Source organism: Phlebotomus papatasi, chromosome 1, assembly GCF_024763615.1.
Source record: "Phlebotomus papatasi isolate M1 chromosome 1, Ppap_2.1, whole genome shotgun sequence".
Taxonomy (NCBI): Eukaryota; Metazoa; Arthropoda; class Insecta; order Diptera; family Psychodidae; genus Phlebotomus; species Phlebotomus papatasi.
The window spans coordinates 44,833,876-44,851,565 of NC_077222.1; the positions used below are offsets into that span (position 1 = coordinate 44,833,876).

Sequence of the window (17,690 nt, forward strand, 5' to 3'; positions counted from 1 at the left end):
TCGTGAAAAATGTCCGTTCAGACGCTTCAATCATTTGCACCGGGCGGGACTCGAACTCACAACTGTGACAGTCGAGTCAGGGGTCACACCGCCCAAGAGCCGAACGCTCTTACCAATTGCACTATGCACCACAGACCCCCCACCTGATAATAATAATAATTAGATGAATTCAACAGTGTTTTGAAAATCTTTTTGTTTTAAATAAAAAAAAAACAATAAAATTAAATTTTTAGAAAGTTCCTCCTTTAATGAAATTTTTCATTCTTGAAGTTTTTGATTTGTTCTACTTTATTGATAAATAAATGTATTTCATTCATATTCTGGATGATCAGAATGCAATATCAGTGAGTTTGTTCCAAAAGACTCACAGCTAAATAGCTGTACAGAATAGCATGGACAAAAAAAGTGAATTCGGAGGAATGACTCCACATCTGTGGCATAGGATTGCAAAGAAATTGATCATCTGTCGAGTCAGTGACTTCCAACTATAATGTGCAAGTGCATTGTAAAGTGAGATGTGTTGCTTCTACGCGAAAATTGCGTGGACACTCATAATTAATTTAATTACACGTCGAGAGAGATCTCCTGTTGAATCAATGTTCTTTGAATTAATGCCAGTAGTGGAGGCAAAACCATATTTTCGTCTTGTAGATCGGGAAAGTGCAGAAGATTTGTTGAGAGGAGGAATTGATGGAGCTTGTCTGGTGCGCCCATTCAAAGAGAGGGTAAGTCCAAGTTTCTTTTATCCATAATAAATGTTTCAAGGACCATTTTTCCTATTTTTAATAAATAAAATTTCAGGACGATTCCATTAAGTATGTACTGTCTGTGTATGCCCAGGAAAAATTCTTTCACCTACATCTCCGACAAACAGAAGATGGTACATTTGTTGTTGGTCTGGAGAAGCCCATTGAGAAAGATTTCCCATCACCCATCCACTGTGTGGATTACTACAGACACCACAATTTGCGATGCATAAACAGTTCGGGAAACGTTGTGGTAACATTAAAACCCATATCTGAATGAAAGGTGTACGATTTTTATTTACAGATAGACAATTCCATTGTGTCAGTGAAAAATTAATATAATTATGTGATTACTACTGCTTTAAGAATGCATTTGTACTCCTGAATGAGGGCTGGCCACACGAATGCGCGAATTATGTTGGAGTTTCTGTCTGAGTATGATGCATGACGCTCCTGTTTCTCTGGCTGAAGAAGACCTACAAGAGAGACATTCGTGGGAAACTCATTACATACATGCATGCAAAGTGGAAAAATGTTAGACTCTCGGGATTCAAATACAATTAACCGCTGAACATGTTTTTAACAGAGAAATCTATCTTGATAATATCTAGAATATGTTAAAAACTAATTTAGAACTCAAATTATGCTATAGTAACAACGTTAGAAGTATTGATCAGAAAATTAGTATTGAAATTTTCATCGTTTCCATCACCCAATGTCGCATTTCCACTTTACTGTTTTTCGCTTTAATATCTGTTTATACGTCAATTAAACCCCCTATATATTTCAATTAAAAATTGTATGTTCACTAGCAGAATATTCAAGTACAATAGTTTTTTGTTTAATTGCTGTAATCTGATAAAATTTAGATAATACTGATACGACTGGGTGATACAGGCGACAATATCATATAATTAAAAATAGGGGAATCAATGATAAGAATGGGATATTCTAAGTTTGTTTCAGAAGGAATTTTGTGAACTTAATATTTTAGTTCTATGATAAATAAATTAGTTATTCAAAGAATAGATTTGTTTTTTCAAAACCATATTTAAATTATACTCATTAAGATGTATTTGCTATGCATTAATATCTAATTTTGTGATGGTAAAATATCTACAAATATCGTAAAAATATTAAATAATATAGATTACAGTAGAAAATAAAGCTTCTAGGGAGAAGTCGGGTACTTTTAAATTGGGGCAGCTTTAAAATTGGATTTTTTTCTTTTATTTTTAAGTGGAACTGGACCTTATCATGATATAATTTAACTCCACAAACCAATTGTAAAGATTTATTACATTATGATAAGGTTCAGTTCAATTTGAAAATTGAATGATGATTGTCCTCTATGATTGTCCTTACCGTGAGTAAAATCATTGTCCAGATAGTAAGGATTTGGCTGGTTAACCATCTTCCATGCCAAGCGAACACAATTGGATGTATAATGCTGCAATTGGGTGCAATTCTCCAAGCAGGGGTATTCATGGAGTGTTGATAGTATTTGATTGGATATTTGCTTCTCAATGTCACCTAGAGGCAGTGAATCGGCAGTATCTTGCAGATATTGCCGAACAGCTTTCTCCAAATTCAGTACAGAAGACACCTTGTTGCTGGCACTACTACTTTCCCCATCGCAACCAGTTGGACCAAGAACACGACGCACCTCAGCCACTTTTCTCTCACGGAGTCCCTGGCAAGATCTAAATGCCAGCTGAAAAAATAAAAAGTAAGATATTTCACTGGTGAGACTTCCGGACATTCAGTGATCACACGCAGAGTGAATTGGGCATTATAATGTTAATTTATATATTCTCACCACAATAATAGAGAAAAGAATTTTAGTCTTCAGATAGAAGGCATTTTTCAGCTGAGGAATACTGTCCAAGTATTCGACTATCTCCACGCGATTCTTTGAGTAGAGCATCGAAAAGGCACGAATGAGTTCACAGCTGCCAAAATGATTTTGTTATCAATAAAAAAAAACAGGGAAAGTATAATGATTAGATTTTTTTTAAAAATTTTCAATTGTTTTGTGAAAAACTATTGGTAGTCCATTAGAAAAAATATCAGTTAAAATATAAAGCAGTGAAATAGATAATTTTTTTGCAAAATGCTTCAAATGTGTTTTTAGTAAAACTTTTTGTTTCATTTAATTAACTGATCGAAGTTATTTTCGGACAATTTTTAAAAGCATTATCGAAATGCTGATTATTTGGAAAATCTTAACTATTTCTTCCGCTAGTTTTATGCACAATCGCGACTGGAAAATTTTGTCTGGATTGTATTAATCCATTTTTGGTTTAAATAGTTGATTGATATTACATGGGAAAATAAATTTATCTTTCAATTATGAACAATATCGAATACGAAAGAAATTTTTTCCTAACATAAAGCATAAGTAAAAGAATTTTTTTAATCATTTAATTATCATTTTGATCTTATAGGCTTCGTAATGTATGCACAGATAAATAAGGGACATTTTTAGACAAAAATCGTGTTTTTTTCGTTCGAGCAAATAAATTTGTAGATAAAATTAAGAGTTGTCTCATTCTATCCAGGAGGCTTGAGGCAAAGCTAATAACCACCTATTCCTCTTTATAAAATTACAATTATCTTTTCAGTGTTTATTAATATTATTAAAATCTATCTTGTATATATTTTTTAAATAAAGTAACGATTCTATACATTAAAAAAAAAGAAAATAAATGCGCTACCATATCACCATGTTTTTGAAAAGTAAACATAACTGTTTAAATGCATGTCCAAGTATAAAAGATTTTGGATTAATTTGAATAAATATAGGTCAAATAAAGTAATTAAACAAACGTATCTAATGACAGGGTTTTGAACAAAAAGTAGTGTAGATTATACATTGCTGAAAAAGAATGTGCTAATAACCAAAACATTAAATATAACATTTAAATCTAATATTAATTAAGAAAAAAATACTTGGATTCGTCTGGTAGTGAGTCCGCTGAATCTGAATGGTATCCATCACTGCAGCAACTATATCCTCCAGGGCTCGACGGTACAGTAATGGGTCCCATAAGCCTCAATACTGAATCACATCCTCTTGCGAAATTCATCATGATTCCTGCCACAGGACGATAGTCACAACTAAGGATTGGATCCGATCGTTTTATTTCGCCTATGCAGAAAAGCACTTCCTTATCACTCTGCACTCTCTGTGATAGCACATCTACAAGTTGTCCCAATTGCTTAAGTGCTGGTTTATCGAGAAGAGTTAGGATAGTCTTGTTATCGATCAGTCTTTGTTGCAAATCGTCATAATTGATGGCAAGAAGACGCTGGTGTGATGATTGGGCAGGGTCTTGATGAATCGTTACTGGACTCAATTCGTCAAGTTTATGAATAGCTGTTTTGTAGGTGTCTATATGACGCTGGAGTTCTGTCTTCAAAGCTGTATGAAGAGCAGTTAGACTTCCTGTTTGATCTGCAGTTAATCCATGTATACCGAGTCCCTGAATGGCTTGATCGAGGGCTCGTCGTCGCTCTTTAAGTACATCCCGAATAGAAGGATTCCATTTTCCTATAGCTTCTATTAATTTTGAACAACGCTGTCGGAGACCAGATTCATGTGGATTGCCAAAGAGTTTTACCAAGTGCCAAATAACCGATTCAACAGATATATCGGGCTTTGGAGTTGTAAGAACGGCATTAAGGCGACTAAAAAATGATTCCAACAGATAAGCACTATGTGGGAGTGCTTCAATAAGTAAATCCATGGGAAGTTCAGAGACAACAGATCTTAAGAGGGATGGTCCAAGCCGACCAACAACTCCTGCTGCCTCTCTATATTGTCTTCCCTCTGAGAGAAGCATGAGGCGTCTAAGGACATGTCGAGGACTAGTTAAACCTTCTCTACCATCTCTAGATGGTCCACGAATTCTTTCACGATTATCCACCATCTGTGCCAAATAAACACTGATACCACTGATCTTAATCACTTTCAATCGCTACACCAAGCATCCGTCCGAAGTGTTGAGGAAATGAAACGCAACTGACGAGACGATATTTCTGAAGACTCTGAGGTATGTGCCCGTGCTGCACATCTTCTGGGGAGGGCGTACACTTCCGCAAGCAAGAGCGACTTCATTTCTCTCTCTCTATCGCGTGAAGATTTTACTTTCACAATCAACTTGACAGAGTGTTTTCGCGGCTGCCGCGGCAGCTCAAGCAATATCAACAGTTAAAGAACAATTTAAACATTCCACTATATAGCAATTACACTTTTTATTCTCAGTAACTTCTTGCATCTCGTTCCTTCTACTACTTTGGAAAACACTGTGGCATTGCTATCCCAAAGAATCGTGACATGATCCCACGAGAGATAATTAAAGAAGAGATAGATTACCTTGCACAGTGCCGTGATGAGACTTTTTCTAATTAAGAACCATCATATTCAAATGATGAGCGTATGAGAGGAGGATAGGGCAAGTGAAAGAATATGAAAGACGGAAGGAATCTCAGGCAAGAAAATTCAAATTATACATTTTGTGTGTATTTCGTATACTATACTTAACACATACAGTATGTTCACAGTCTGATGCGTTTTATATTAATTGCATCTAAAACATATTTTTTTTTCTTAAATTGGAAAAATTGTAGAGCTTTGTTTCTTTATCTTTAATAAGATTTCTTTTTCATAAATTTGTAATTGGATTTTGTACATTTCAAAATCGAATGACATCGGATATTGGACATACTGAAAGACGAATGTAATTCATTTTTGTAATTCATTTTTTCATGTTTTAAACTTATATTTATTGTATGTGATGAAGTTGAGAGAAGAAAATGAAGGTTAGTGGGTCATTGTCCATCACACTGCACGTCTTTGATGATGGTCAATTTCTTTACGTTGTCTCTTAAATATTCCTGAAGCATAAATGTGTGATTAAATGGGAAGACAACAACCTGCAACAGTTGATTACACACAAATGTTAAAAAGCGTGTTTGAAGCTCATGGCTCGTGCTTTTTGCCCATCCTACCAAATGTGAAAAGCTGCTTTAACATACTCTTATGTTTCTTTTGCCACAAAATATCTGATTGATGTATATTTCACATTACAAATTTTTGTGTTATCGAACGAGGTTAGTCAATATATCACATATGGTAAATTGGAAATAAATTTTAGATGACAACATTGATGGAATTAAGAAACTTTCTTTAAAAACTTTCAAGTTTACTCGGGCACACCATTTTAAAGCAATGATTTTCAATACTTCTTCATATAATTATGCATTTTATGTAAATTTAATTTTTTTATGCGTTTGATAGATTTTGCCAAAGTTTTTTTTTCTTTTCTTTTTAACCGCTATTTCATTTCTCTTTCTTTTGCCTAAAATCTCTTGGCCCTTATGCCCGGTGTCGTTATATAAATTTCGCTTAAGAGAAGAATTTGTGGTGAGAGTTCTTTATATTTGTGGTCCATATAAGAGACGCACCTTCAGTTCAATATATGCATGCAGTATATGTGGTATGTTGGAGAATGCTAAACTGCGACAAGGCGTTTAAATTGCCCTCTCGATTCAGCACATACATAAAATTCGAAAGCCTCAGGGTCTAGGCCACCCACTTTTGCATACTCTGATTGACTTTTCTGCTCTTAGGATCACTCTGAATAATATTCACATTGGATATGATCGGATTTACACCACCCAAAGAAATTGATAGAGTGAATTCACGCATATAATTCGTCACTCACGCAACTTCCATACTTAGAGCTGAGTATTTATATAGATAGGAACGAACTTTTTATGGTAGATCATTTTTCCAAAAATATTTGAATGTTTCTGTTTTTTTTATTCTTACATTTTTGCATAAACTTGATAAATCTGTGTTTATTTTGTATTTATTTTTGATTATAATTTATAAGTCAACTACATGCATCAATGGAGCTCGTATACTGTTTTATTCTGGTAGTTGGTCCTCAACGTTAAAGCGCGGTGGTCGCGGAAAACTAAATAGTCCCTCAAATTAATGAAATTATACCTACGAATAAATTTATCTGATAATTTATTTATTTATAAATTTATTTTTATATTTCTTATTATTATATATTACATATGTTTATCAGTTCACTAACATTTTTGTTAATAAAAAGTCATTGAAATAAAGTCGCAAGGCTCCACACGAAAGCTATGCAATTCATTTGTGAGGAGATCCCGACCTCGGGGCAGACCTAGGACGAGGTGGCTCAATCATATTCAGAATTTTGCCTTGGAGCGCCTTGAGATCAATCCCGAACATTTTTCCTGAAGTGACGGAGGTTCGACAGGTGTGGGCTGCTAAACTGGATGTCATAGGACTGCGACCCCAATAGGGATAAGCGGTTGAAAATGATGATGTTGATGATGATATTATTTAATTATGGATGGGAAGATATATAAAATCTTCTTTTACATTATTCTACTGTGAATGTCTTTGAAATCCTTAATTCGAATGTATTTATCTGTTCAATTATCAACTCTGTATATATAACTTTCTATCGAATATAGGAAATATGGGAAGCGACACAGTATTAAAGTGAATGCAATTTTAATTCAAGTCCACTCTGTTGATGATACCGCCGAAGAAAGCTACACACAACAACTTTTTCCGCAACACCCAAAATGGGATTACAGAGAAACGAGAAGACACAGATGAACAAATTGAAAATTGATTACAGTGTTTGTATGTATGTAGACACCGAATACGATAGTAAAACAAAACATTGAATTTCAAATTTTATGTTTTTTTTTTTAATCTTTCTTACTTTTATTTTAATGATGTCAACATGAATTCCACATTTTCTCTATCGATCTTTTCACTTGTTGTGTTCTAGTATTCTACAAATACATGTCTAGGAAGTTCATTCTTGAACAGTGAAAGTTAGTTGTTTGTTGCGATTACTTTCGAAACGGTTTGGCGGCTTTATTTCCAAAATTGCATTAATTGCAACTGCTACGCCGAAAAGAACAAGGAAGCTCACACCAATTCCTGACCAGATGGGTGCCGACATAAAGCCCACACAGTCATAAGCATCAGAGAAAACCTTTCCTCCATTAAGATATGGTTGAATCTGCAAAAACATATGTGTTTGTTAAAATTATAAACATTTTTTGGTGTACAGCATTGTAAGTTTCAAAATGATGAAAAACTATAAAATTTTTTCATCTTAACCGAAACATTCAAATTCAAACGCTTTTCCTCAAAAGCATATATAATATACTTTATTCACTTTATATAAGAGTATTTATTTATTGTTGTTTATTTTATTATTTATTTATTTATTATTTTTAGACTAAAATGTAAATAGTCTTATTCTCTATTCCACTTTATAAAACATGAATGAATTTGTAAAGTTTTGAAGATTGAAGATTTGAAGGAGAAACATGTTCTTTTAGCGGAATTCTAAGAAAATTCCTCATTATTCTTTCATTATTTTAGTTGTGTATAGCGTATACAATGAAAAAATCTCACTGTTTTCTAAAACTTGTAGGATAATCTTGAAAATATCATTTATACAGTAAACAAGGGTAAGGAAAATCTAAAACTGTGGATATTCTTCAGTAAAGACTTTATGAGATAAAACCGGATTCTGAAAGGGCATAAAACCCTCTGCCTAATTGTGTATATTCGAGCAGTAGATTAAAAAAAAACATTTTTGGTATATTTGGTACATTTTACTGCTCGAATTCCACATAGAGAACAATATGTGTAATCCTTCGATTTTGAGTTATATATTTTTCGACACTTTACCTCTTCAGCGGTCGTATTTTGGTAGAATTACGGAAATCTGAAGGCGGACATTTCGTCCATATACGAAAATACCGTTGTACCATTCCTAATAACAGTGTTCCAAGGTCAAAGGTTTAACCCTTTAAGGACGAGAAGGTCAAAAATTGGGGGTCAGCAAAAATGATTTTTTTTATAACATTTTAGAGCAAAACACAATTTCAGATAGCCGTAGTAAAAATTTCATTTTTGGGTGACCGGTGACCCAATCATCCTTAACCCTTTAAGGACGAGAAGCTCAAAAATTAGGGGTCAGAAAAATCAGTATTTCTGACATTTTAGGGCGAAACATAACTTTAGAAAGCCGTAGGAAAAATTTCATTTTTGGTTTTAAATGGTTTAAAGGTCACAGAGAGCGTATTTTTCAACTGGGCTATTATTTTCGGGCTGATTTGAATGGTTTTGGAGTTTTTAAGAAGCCTATAGCTATTTTGAAGTATTATTCAACTATTTTGGTGTATCTTTTGAGTGATTTTGGAATCGGTTCAAATCCGATTAGAACCAGTTAACGGTAAATGATGTGAAAGTACTTTTGAAAGTAGAATCTAAGTTACGACTTCGAGCATATCGCAAAGCATGGGATGCTTTGTTACCCATTTTCGAATATAAGGACTTCCTAAGTGGAATATTGCAATTCAATGGCTTTATTTTCTCATGATTGTTTGTAAATTTGAACTTCAGCAGAAATTACTTTCGTTTTCTTTTTCTTCATTACACCCATATAATCGCCAAATTATGCAATAATCGTACGATTTAGCTTAAATTACCTGAACGTTGTCCATAATTAGTGTAGAAGTGTTGCTGCGAAATACTAATCCCTGAGTACAGTGCCAGGAAAATTTCATTGGGGCTGAGGGTGGTTCTCCCTGAATTTGGAGAGTAGTTCGTGGTGGATTTCTATTGTAATCCTCAATCTCTACTTCGGTAAGATACCAATAGCTGGAGCGAATCGGAAACTTGAAACGTAAAAATAGTTTACTGCCTTCTTCCGTTTTGAACTGAATCATAAGACGGATGTATTGTTCGCGGTCGTCCACCATTAGTGGTCCATGAGACTTTAATTCATACTTGGTCGTTTCGTTATCGCTACTACTATTCTCATAAATTTTTAAGATTGGGGCAGTTGTCGTGTACATTATTGCTTTATCCTTGAGATAGTAAACAAAACCTTCTTCCATTGGTTCATCCGTTGGATTGGGTAAGGAGGTGCTGACGGCTTCCGCAACTTCTCTTTTTCTTATTTCATGAGAATCCTCAACATTACTAGCAAGAATTCCCAACACTTTTCCTTCGCCATAAGTTAGTTCAGCATTCCTAAAGAGTGTGGCTAATTCTGAATCACACTGGGAAGGAGGCCCAACTAGATGATTGACTTCAGTGTTTGGATTATACTCCATTGAGTCAGAAAAAATCCAATTCTGTGGCAAGTAAATCCAGCTGGTATTGTTAATGACCTCCATAAATTGAGGATAAAGGTCTTGATTAGGTCTGGCCGTACTATTTTGAAGGAATATAATCACATAATTAGCCCCTCCATACAGATCTTTCAGAGTTTTATCATCTATCCCTCGCAATGCATAAACGTCCATATCCTTTAACCTATCTAATCCCCATAGGATATATGGACCTCCTAGACTGGCTTGACTAGCACCAACTGCACAAATTAATATGAATTTAATCACTAAACTGTTCATACTGAATCCTTTCAAATATATCTTTTTTCACAAGATTTCCTCAAACGTAATCAATCGATACTGCTCTAGTCTGTCTTTTTGAGTACATAGAAAATGAAACGCATGCGCTTATCATATAATATTATTACAATAACCCAGTAGATACAAACATAACAAAAGTATATTTTTTGCTTACTGTTATACTTAGCTCTTACGGTTCCTCAAAGAAAAAGGACTAAGTCGAAGTATGAAAATGGGACAATTAGTGTTCACGATAGACCAAGTGACGATGGAAAAATCAAATTAAAGTATAATTTTATTAGTAAATTAATTTCTCGCTCTTTTTAGCAAAATGTAATGAAATTTCTATTTTCAATTTGAAGTTTATTTCATTTACTTTTCTACGTACTCAAAAATTGTGAATAAATATTTATAATTTGCATAAAATTAGATTATGATTAGAATTAGACTATTAATGGGCCAAACAACATCCTCCCCAATATTTTATATTTTTTTTTACAAAGATTTTGAAGGATAACCTTGATAAAGGGATGCTCTATTAGTCAACAAAGTTAAAAATGTTGAGATTCTATGTATTGCTCACACTTTTAATACGAAAAATAAAGAACATTCAAATTAATTACAAAGAATTCTTGTACAGTGCCTACCCTTTGCTAAAACCTTTATTTTGCCGATGATGTTGGTATCAAAAGTGAAGTTACTTTCTAATTGAGATTGTATTTACCTAAATTTTTAAATCTATCACAACACTTGGTAAACTATTTACATCAACCTCTAACTAATACTGCGAAGTGTAATTATTAAACTCAATAGTAAAAGGATAGTTGCAATGTGACTTTTTGTTTGACCGCTCTCAGCTAATTTTCCTGGTCGAACATCTGCAAACATTTAAAAAAAAATATTATAATTTACATTAAACTAATAAAAAATAAAAATTACTTACTTCTTTCATTTGGATCTCGAACTCCGCAAATTTTGTAAGATAAGGTCTTTTTGCGTCTAGTGTTGACAAATCCTGGAATATAAATACTGGGGGCATCAAGTCGTCCAGATCCAATTAATCTGGAGAAATCTTGTTCTAGTTTATGAGCTTCATGTCCTTTAAAATGAATAATCATTTGGACACATGCTCCACTGTGTAATGCTTTGGTTTTGCGCGAATCAATTGCCAACATCCACTTGGGAACTCCCATTACGTGACGGACATCTTCCAGGAATTGGGCCACAACAAATCTTGGTGGTTTCTGAATATTGATGTACTTTACAATGTCATGATCAGGCTCAATGTTTGCGCAAGCAAAACGATCTTTGCTAAAATTTGGTCCAAATATCACAATTGATCGTCCTACTGCGGTTTCAGCTCCTTCTAAGGGTAAATTCGGATCCGTAAAAACTTGTCGGCGGTTGCCAATATCAATAGGGCCGAGACGAGCAGAGATGTCGCCGACGTAGCATCGAAGTGGATTATTAGGCCCGCATTCTTGTCGATAGAGCTCCTCATTTAGAGGATCAGCCAATTGCGTGTAATATGGATTCCACACATATCCCCCAGCTACGCATCTTGTTGCAACCTGTTGGACTGCGGCATCAACCCCCACAGGATTAACATAAATCTGCCAATTGTGATTATACGAAACATTGCGATCATTTTTGCCTGGGTACTGAAGATTCGTTTCTATGATAGTATCACTTTGACTTCCGTCTGTGCTTATGAGTTGAGTAAATCGGATGTAACCATAAGCATATCCAGCTGGATGATGGAATGACGCTATGGCCCGAATTTCGCGAGCTTCAGAAGGACTGTAGCCCCTCTCAATTGTGCTGCAAGCCCATCTAAGATTTTTCTCTTTTTTATGAATTACTATAGACCGTCCTAGAATGCTTTCATATCCATACAAAGGCAGCAAAGTATCATTGTAAAAGCTACTCTTTTGGTATAAACCATCGAGTGTTCCAAACTTTCCACTGAGATCCCCCATTTCATACTGATCAGTGCTTCCTTTGGAAGGAGGAGGTGATAGCTTAGGGTCAACCTGTCTTGGATTCCAATGTCCATAAAGAGTTGAATCTTCACATGGGAACTCCAAATCGCTTTCAACTGGAGTCTAGATTAAGAGAAAACTGCAATTAGGGTACATTTTAAAAAATCGTAAATATAATCATTACCATATGAACGTGATATCCGCTATTTTCGCTTAAACCCTTAAGTTCAACTATCAGCCCAGTAACATCATACTCCGATTGTTGTATCATTTCTAATTTCCCAGCAACAGATAATAGTTCTCCATTTGAATACCAATCGCGTGCTACAGCCTTCCGTCGAAATTGACTTCCAATTCTGCGTGAGAGTAAAGTGGGGGAGAAAAAGACGTGTTAATTGGAATTTTTTTTTGCATATTTATGGCAATGTTATACTTTGAGCACGCAAGTCGATCTCCCCTGGCTTTTGGTCCAAAATCATCATAGATAACAAGGCTCTTTCCCATAATATTATTGTGTCCCGTAAGAGGAAGATTTCGATCAATGAACAGTTTCCGGCTGAAAGTTTGCGCTTCCGTAATGCTTCCGGCTATATTGAGTGTACCCAAGCGATTCCACAAATCTCCCAGACGGCATACACTTCCTGGTCTTCCAGTGCATGTAAGTTCTGGAGACTTCTCATTAAAATTTACCTGCCCAAGAAACAAAAAAAAACATAAAATTCATTTATCTTAGTTACGATTACAAATATATGTCTGTCTATAATGTACCTTATAGGGATTGTAAACATCTCCTGTACTCAAGCATCTTCCTGTCCAATTGTAAAAATCTTTACCAGGGGGCTGTTCATGAATAGCCCAACGGTGTCCCATAGAATTGTTAAGGGCCGATCCATCAGCATGGATAAGATATTCAAATATGATAATCGTATCTTCCAGGGGTTCATCTTGAGGTTGTCGCAATAGTACCCGACCCACAATTGGATAATTGAAGAGAATTTGAGCTGTTGTCATAGGTAGAGGTGCTTTGTCTCTCATCGGATGATAATATGTCAGGAAACCGCATGTCCATATGTCTTCAGTAATATTACTTGGTTTGGTCCGATTGAATTTTTGGACACTAAATCCCCGATGTCCAACACTGTAGGGACCATCAAGAGGTAAAAACACATCCCAGTATATCCCACTAAGTTCCGAACTGGCACCGGGAATGTAAAAAGAGTGCTCTTCCTGGCGACTCCGATTTTGAAGTTTTCCCGTCAAGTCTCCTACGGGATACTGTTCTTGAGTTCCGAAGCCAGGAGGTGGTAAGATACTCAAATCCAAATTCAGAGGATTATACACTGGCCCTCCACTTGTGCAGAAATTTGATTGGTTAGTACCTATTGGAGTCGGCGGAAGGGTGGTTATTTTAAAGCTAGCAACATTTCTAGCATACAGAAGATTTGATTCCAAGTCATTGCTAGAGGCTGACATTGAGAAATTAAGCCAGGTGGGATCGAAACGAGATCGCTGACTAATGGTAATTTCACCTTTAATGCCTCCGCCATTGATGAAAGTTTTTAATTTCTTTGGTTTCACATGACGAATTTTTGCACAGGCCAGAAAATTTTCTGGATGATTTGAATCGAAAAGAACTAGATACAGTTGTCTCTGTGGTCCAGTAAAATCACTGGGTAGCAGAACAAGAGAATCATCACGGAAGAGCACTCGCAATTCCTGTACATGCGGATTTGTGGCGATTTTAAGTTTGCCTAATCTAGAATCTATATCTCCAATTCCTTTCCCGTCCCCTCGATTTTCAGGATCAAATACCAATTGTAGGACGTTGCAGTTCTCTTCCAAACGTTCGCTGTCAGAATTCAGTATATCCGTTACATAGATCTTCCAAATATGTTGTGTAAATGGAGCATTTCCAGTCTTCCTCGACAATTCCCGGATGTGATAAAGATTCGAATAAATTAGTGTATCAGCATGATCTGTTTCTTTGGCTGCTAACCACCTGAAGTAGACAGATCCGGCGATTGGTGAGATGAATCTGGCTTCAGCAATATGTTCAAGACTTGAATCCCTTGTTGTTATTGTTGCACATATACGAAATCCTGTATTGGGATTGCTCAAAAGCAGAGATTTCCCCCATAGACCGCGATCTCCTGTAAGTGTAAATTCTGTTTGCCACTTGGATGTCTCATTTCCGGGTAGGGTTAGGTATCCAAGGGCGTCGTCGAAAAATAGAATCTGCGTGCCCAGCTTTTTAGCTTCACAACGACGTCTGGGATTTGGGTCACTATAATCCACTGGTAGAAGATGAATACTCCAACTCCATATCTGATCGGGATATTGAAGTGTTGTTTCCAGCCGAGTCTCAATTTGGATCCTTTTGTAATCACTCGACAAAGAGAAGTGTATTTCACCGTGGAGACCAAATTGCGATATGTAGGCCACCAAATTGACCCCGTGAACTAGAGAATAGTGAGATGAAAATATAGTCAATATCGTGAGTTAAATAAAACAATGAAGAGACTAACTAACAATAGGGAAAATTATTAATTCCAACTTTAATTGCAGTCAGTAGACTATGGTGCATAAAATGAAAAATAATATTTTCTCAATCAAGAGCATTTCACGTTTCCGTGGGGGATTTTCTTAGTATCTTCCCGCTTAAGCTCAAGCAAATTGCCTTACTAACAACTGGCAACGTTTTTTTTTGCTTCCATTTGAATACAAAAGAGATAAATATTCTGAATTCTTCTCACGATAGATTTCTATTTTGGTGTCTTTATTGAGATACAAAATACACTTTTAAATTTCTTTATAAAATCTATAAGTGGTTAATAAATATTTTTTTCTAAATTCAAGAAACACTTGCTCAAAAAAAAATAAATAAAAGAAAGTTAAACATAGAAAAAAAAGTTATTTTGAAAAGAAAATCGGACATTAATTTGCATTAAAATGTCGCAAAATTTATCTTTACAGTAAGAACCCGTTGATCAAGATTCTTGAGACAAATATCAAAAATATCAAAAGTGGTCTACAGTGGAAACTTTCTAACGCTAAAAGACTACGCTGCCACGCATAAATTTCTTCAATTTCATTCCGGTTCACTACCTTGAATATGCTGCTTGAGCTGAAAACGAGAAAGTCCCCAAGTATTGCTTGGCACTAATCGATTCTTACTTACCGTATTGGATGAACAGTGTCACAGTAATTACGATAAATCTCCACATTCTCAGTGCATTTTCCGCAATATAGATCAAGTGGAAAAGTCACTGATTGCACTTGAAATGTATCGCAACTCGATTGCTTCTTCTTTTCTCACTGAAATACCTCTTAACTGTACCTTTTCATAACAATTGCTACCATCATTGGCAGTGAACACGAAATAACTGACTAGTGGGAACAGGTAGAGCAAGTCTTACCTGAGAATATTCCCTGTTCAAGCCCCACTCACTTTTTAACTCTTTCCATGTGATTCATTGGCATTTGGGTTGTCTGAAGAGTGAGCACACATACACTTCGAGACCATTGAAAGAAATAACGTTAAAAAATTAACACACACAACAAGATGTATTAGGTGAGATTCGTAACTATCTCACCTACTATAACCCTAAGTAAATCTCATGTTCTCCGATCGCGCTTAAACTTTGCCAAAATGTGTTGAGTAACTTCCTGATCACGAATATAAGGGTGGCTAAAAAACATCCCTTAGAGGGTAAGGAGTTAAAAAAATATAACTCAAAATCAAGAGATTATATACTGCTCTCTCTGTGGAGTTCGAGAACTATAATGTATTCTGAATGAACGAATTATGATAGAAAATTCAAAATAAAAGGATATTAAAGAATATTAAATGCTCTAACTTTCAGTTATAGTTATTAGGCATATAAAATGTTCTATTTGTAAGCCTTGATGGGGCTTACTGAAATGATAGGGGAATGTAGGCAGCCTTCGCACGTTTTTTCGTGCTTCATATTCAGGATTTTTTTCTGACTAAACTGTAAAATGGGCAATAAATTGCACTACACCAAAAAAATCTGTGATCCTTTAGGTTTCTATGCATGCCTAGTCCACTATCACAGAATTGTTGGTTTTTCTTGGATAGGAAAATGAAAAAAATATGACGATTTGTGTGATTCTTGCCCCCGGGGCCAGCGTTCACACGATGGGGGGTTTGGGTTCGTCATTGCTTTTTTTCTCGAAATAAATTTTATCCACAATTAAGAATTATTTTCCTACGGTTATACTGTACCCCCGTGAACCCGCGGAAACTATCACTGCACTAAAAGAAGATCTTTAAAACACTTTTTTTCCACATTTTCTGGAGCACTGTTTTTTCTTCCAAATAAATATCGAAAATCGACTAAACTGTCAAAATTAATCGTCTGGTCAGCTGGAATCGCCGGAACATTGTAGAGGTTATGTTAATATTGTTTTGTTTTGTTTTCCTAAAGGTTGCATAAATTATATTAAGAAAGGTGATAAGCTTCTGTGTTTTTCAGAGTGATCGAGTAACACTCGCTTTGTGAGTAAAATGTTTGGTTTTCCTAATTCTTATTGCAAATGTTTAAAGTGGCTCATAATTTTTTCGATATCCTTTAGCATGGTAGCAGTTTAGTTAGTGACATTGAGTCCCAGGCTAATGGTGAGCATGTTCACACGGTTCACACTGTAAATAAACGTCGTCTCATGGAGATGGGCAGGAAACTACACGCCTGTCGAAGAGGAAATGTCCAGGATTGTCTCCCTGTGTGGCTTATGAGGCTTTAGTGAAGTTATGGTTTTCAATCTGAAGTTGCCGGATGCATATGCGAATGCTTACACATTCAGTGTTTGAAACCACACACAGTGTAGTACTTGTGAATTTTCCGGCACCGTGAAAATAATTTCCCTCCGATGCAAAAAGTTATTACGTAAATATCATCTCTAGTATACTCTTCATCCACTGTGTAAGTGATTTTTTTTTAGAAATGAGTATAAATATGAGAAATCAAATGAAATATGTGCCATTAAAATTACCCATTTTGGGCCAATTTTCTATTTGTGATCCTAGCACCTAGGAAAGAAGGGCTTGGCTGCCTATTTTTACAATGAAGATAAGGTTCATAATTACTTAACTTATGGCTAAGAAATTCGGAACCAACTCTTTGGAAATAAAGAGAAAATTCACATCGTTTGAAAGCACACACGTGCGAAGCCTGCCTACATTCCCCTATTATATAACTTATAATTGGTAAATGAGGAACTGGAGGTGCCACCCATCTTTCAACATCCTCTGAGTGAACCGTCCACGGCAACTGATGCTCACTCACTGAAGTACAGGGACAAATGAGTCGAACAAAAGCCCCAGCAGCAACTTTCAGCACCCGCCCAGGGATGATCAGTTGGATGTGTTAGGAATTAAAAATTGGGATTGGTGGGTCTGGCCGTCGACTGGGTTAATAATTTTCGAATAGGCCATATCTACATAATT

The 17,690-nt window shown here is 35.6% G+C and overlaps 4 protein-coding genes across 4 annotated transcripts; 1 reads left to right on the plus strand and 3 right to left on the minus strand.

Annotated features, from left to right (window-relative positions):
• The first annotated feature begins 350 nt into the window (after window positions 1-350).
• On the plus strand, window positions 351-1,924 carry LOC129799348 (uncharacterized). Its single transcript, XM_055843165.1, has 2 exons — window positions 351-725; window positions 802-1,924. Exons 1-2 carry the CDS (start codon window positions 516-518, stop codon window positions 1,024-1,026), a joined length of 435 nt encoding a protein of 144 aa, XP_055699140.1. The 5' UTR covers window positions 351-515; the 3' UTR covers window positions 1,027-1,924.
• On the minus strand, window positions 1,020-4,800 carry LOC129799347 (uncharacterized). The gene is made up of 4 exons (XM_055843164.1): window positions 3,699-4,800; window positions 2,566-2,698; window positions 2,112-2,460; window positions 1,020-1,222 (listed from the first exon to the last, which is right to left on the minus strand). Exons 1-4 carry the CDS (start codon window positions 4,676-4,678, stop codon window positions 1,089-1,091), a joined length of 1,596 nt encoding a protein of 531 aa, XP_055699139.1. The 5' UTR covers window positions 4,679-4,800; the 3' UTR covers window positions 1,020-1,088.
• A 2,683-nt stretch (window positions 4,801-7,483) lies between these two features.
• Window positions 7,484-10,742, minus strand: LOC129799350 (uncharacterized). Its single transcript, XM_055843167.1, has 2 exons — window positions 9,315-10,742; window positions 7,484-7,831 (listed from the first exon to the last, which is right to left on the minus strand). The coding sequence occupies exons 1-2, from the start codon at window positions 10,239-10,241 to the stop codon at window positions 7,622-7,624; spliced, it is 1,137 nt and encodes a 378-aa protein (XP_055699142.1). The 5' UTR covers window positions 10,242-10,742; the 3' UTR covers window positions 7,484-7,621.
• A 65-nt stretch (window positions 10,743-10,807) lies between these two features.
• Window positions 10,808-15,692, minus strand: LOC129799349 (uncharacterized). The gene is made up of 6 exons (XM_055843166.1): window positions 15,402-15,692; window positions 12,992-14,682; window positions 12,657-12,913; window positions 12,408-12,579; window positions 11,185-12,346; window positions 10,808-11,119 (listed from the first exon to the last, which is right to left on the minus strand). Exons 1-6 carry the CDS (start codon window positions 15,445-15,447, stop codon window positions 11,016-11,018), a joined length of 3,432 nt encoding a protein of 1,143 aa, XP_055699141.1. The 5' UTR covers window positions 15,448-15,692; the 3' UTR covers window positions 10,808-11,015.
• Window positions 15,693-17,690: the final 1,998 nt, after the last annotated feature.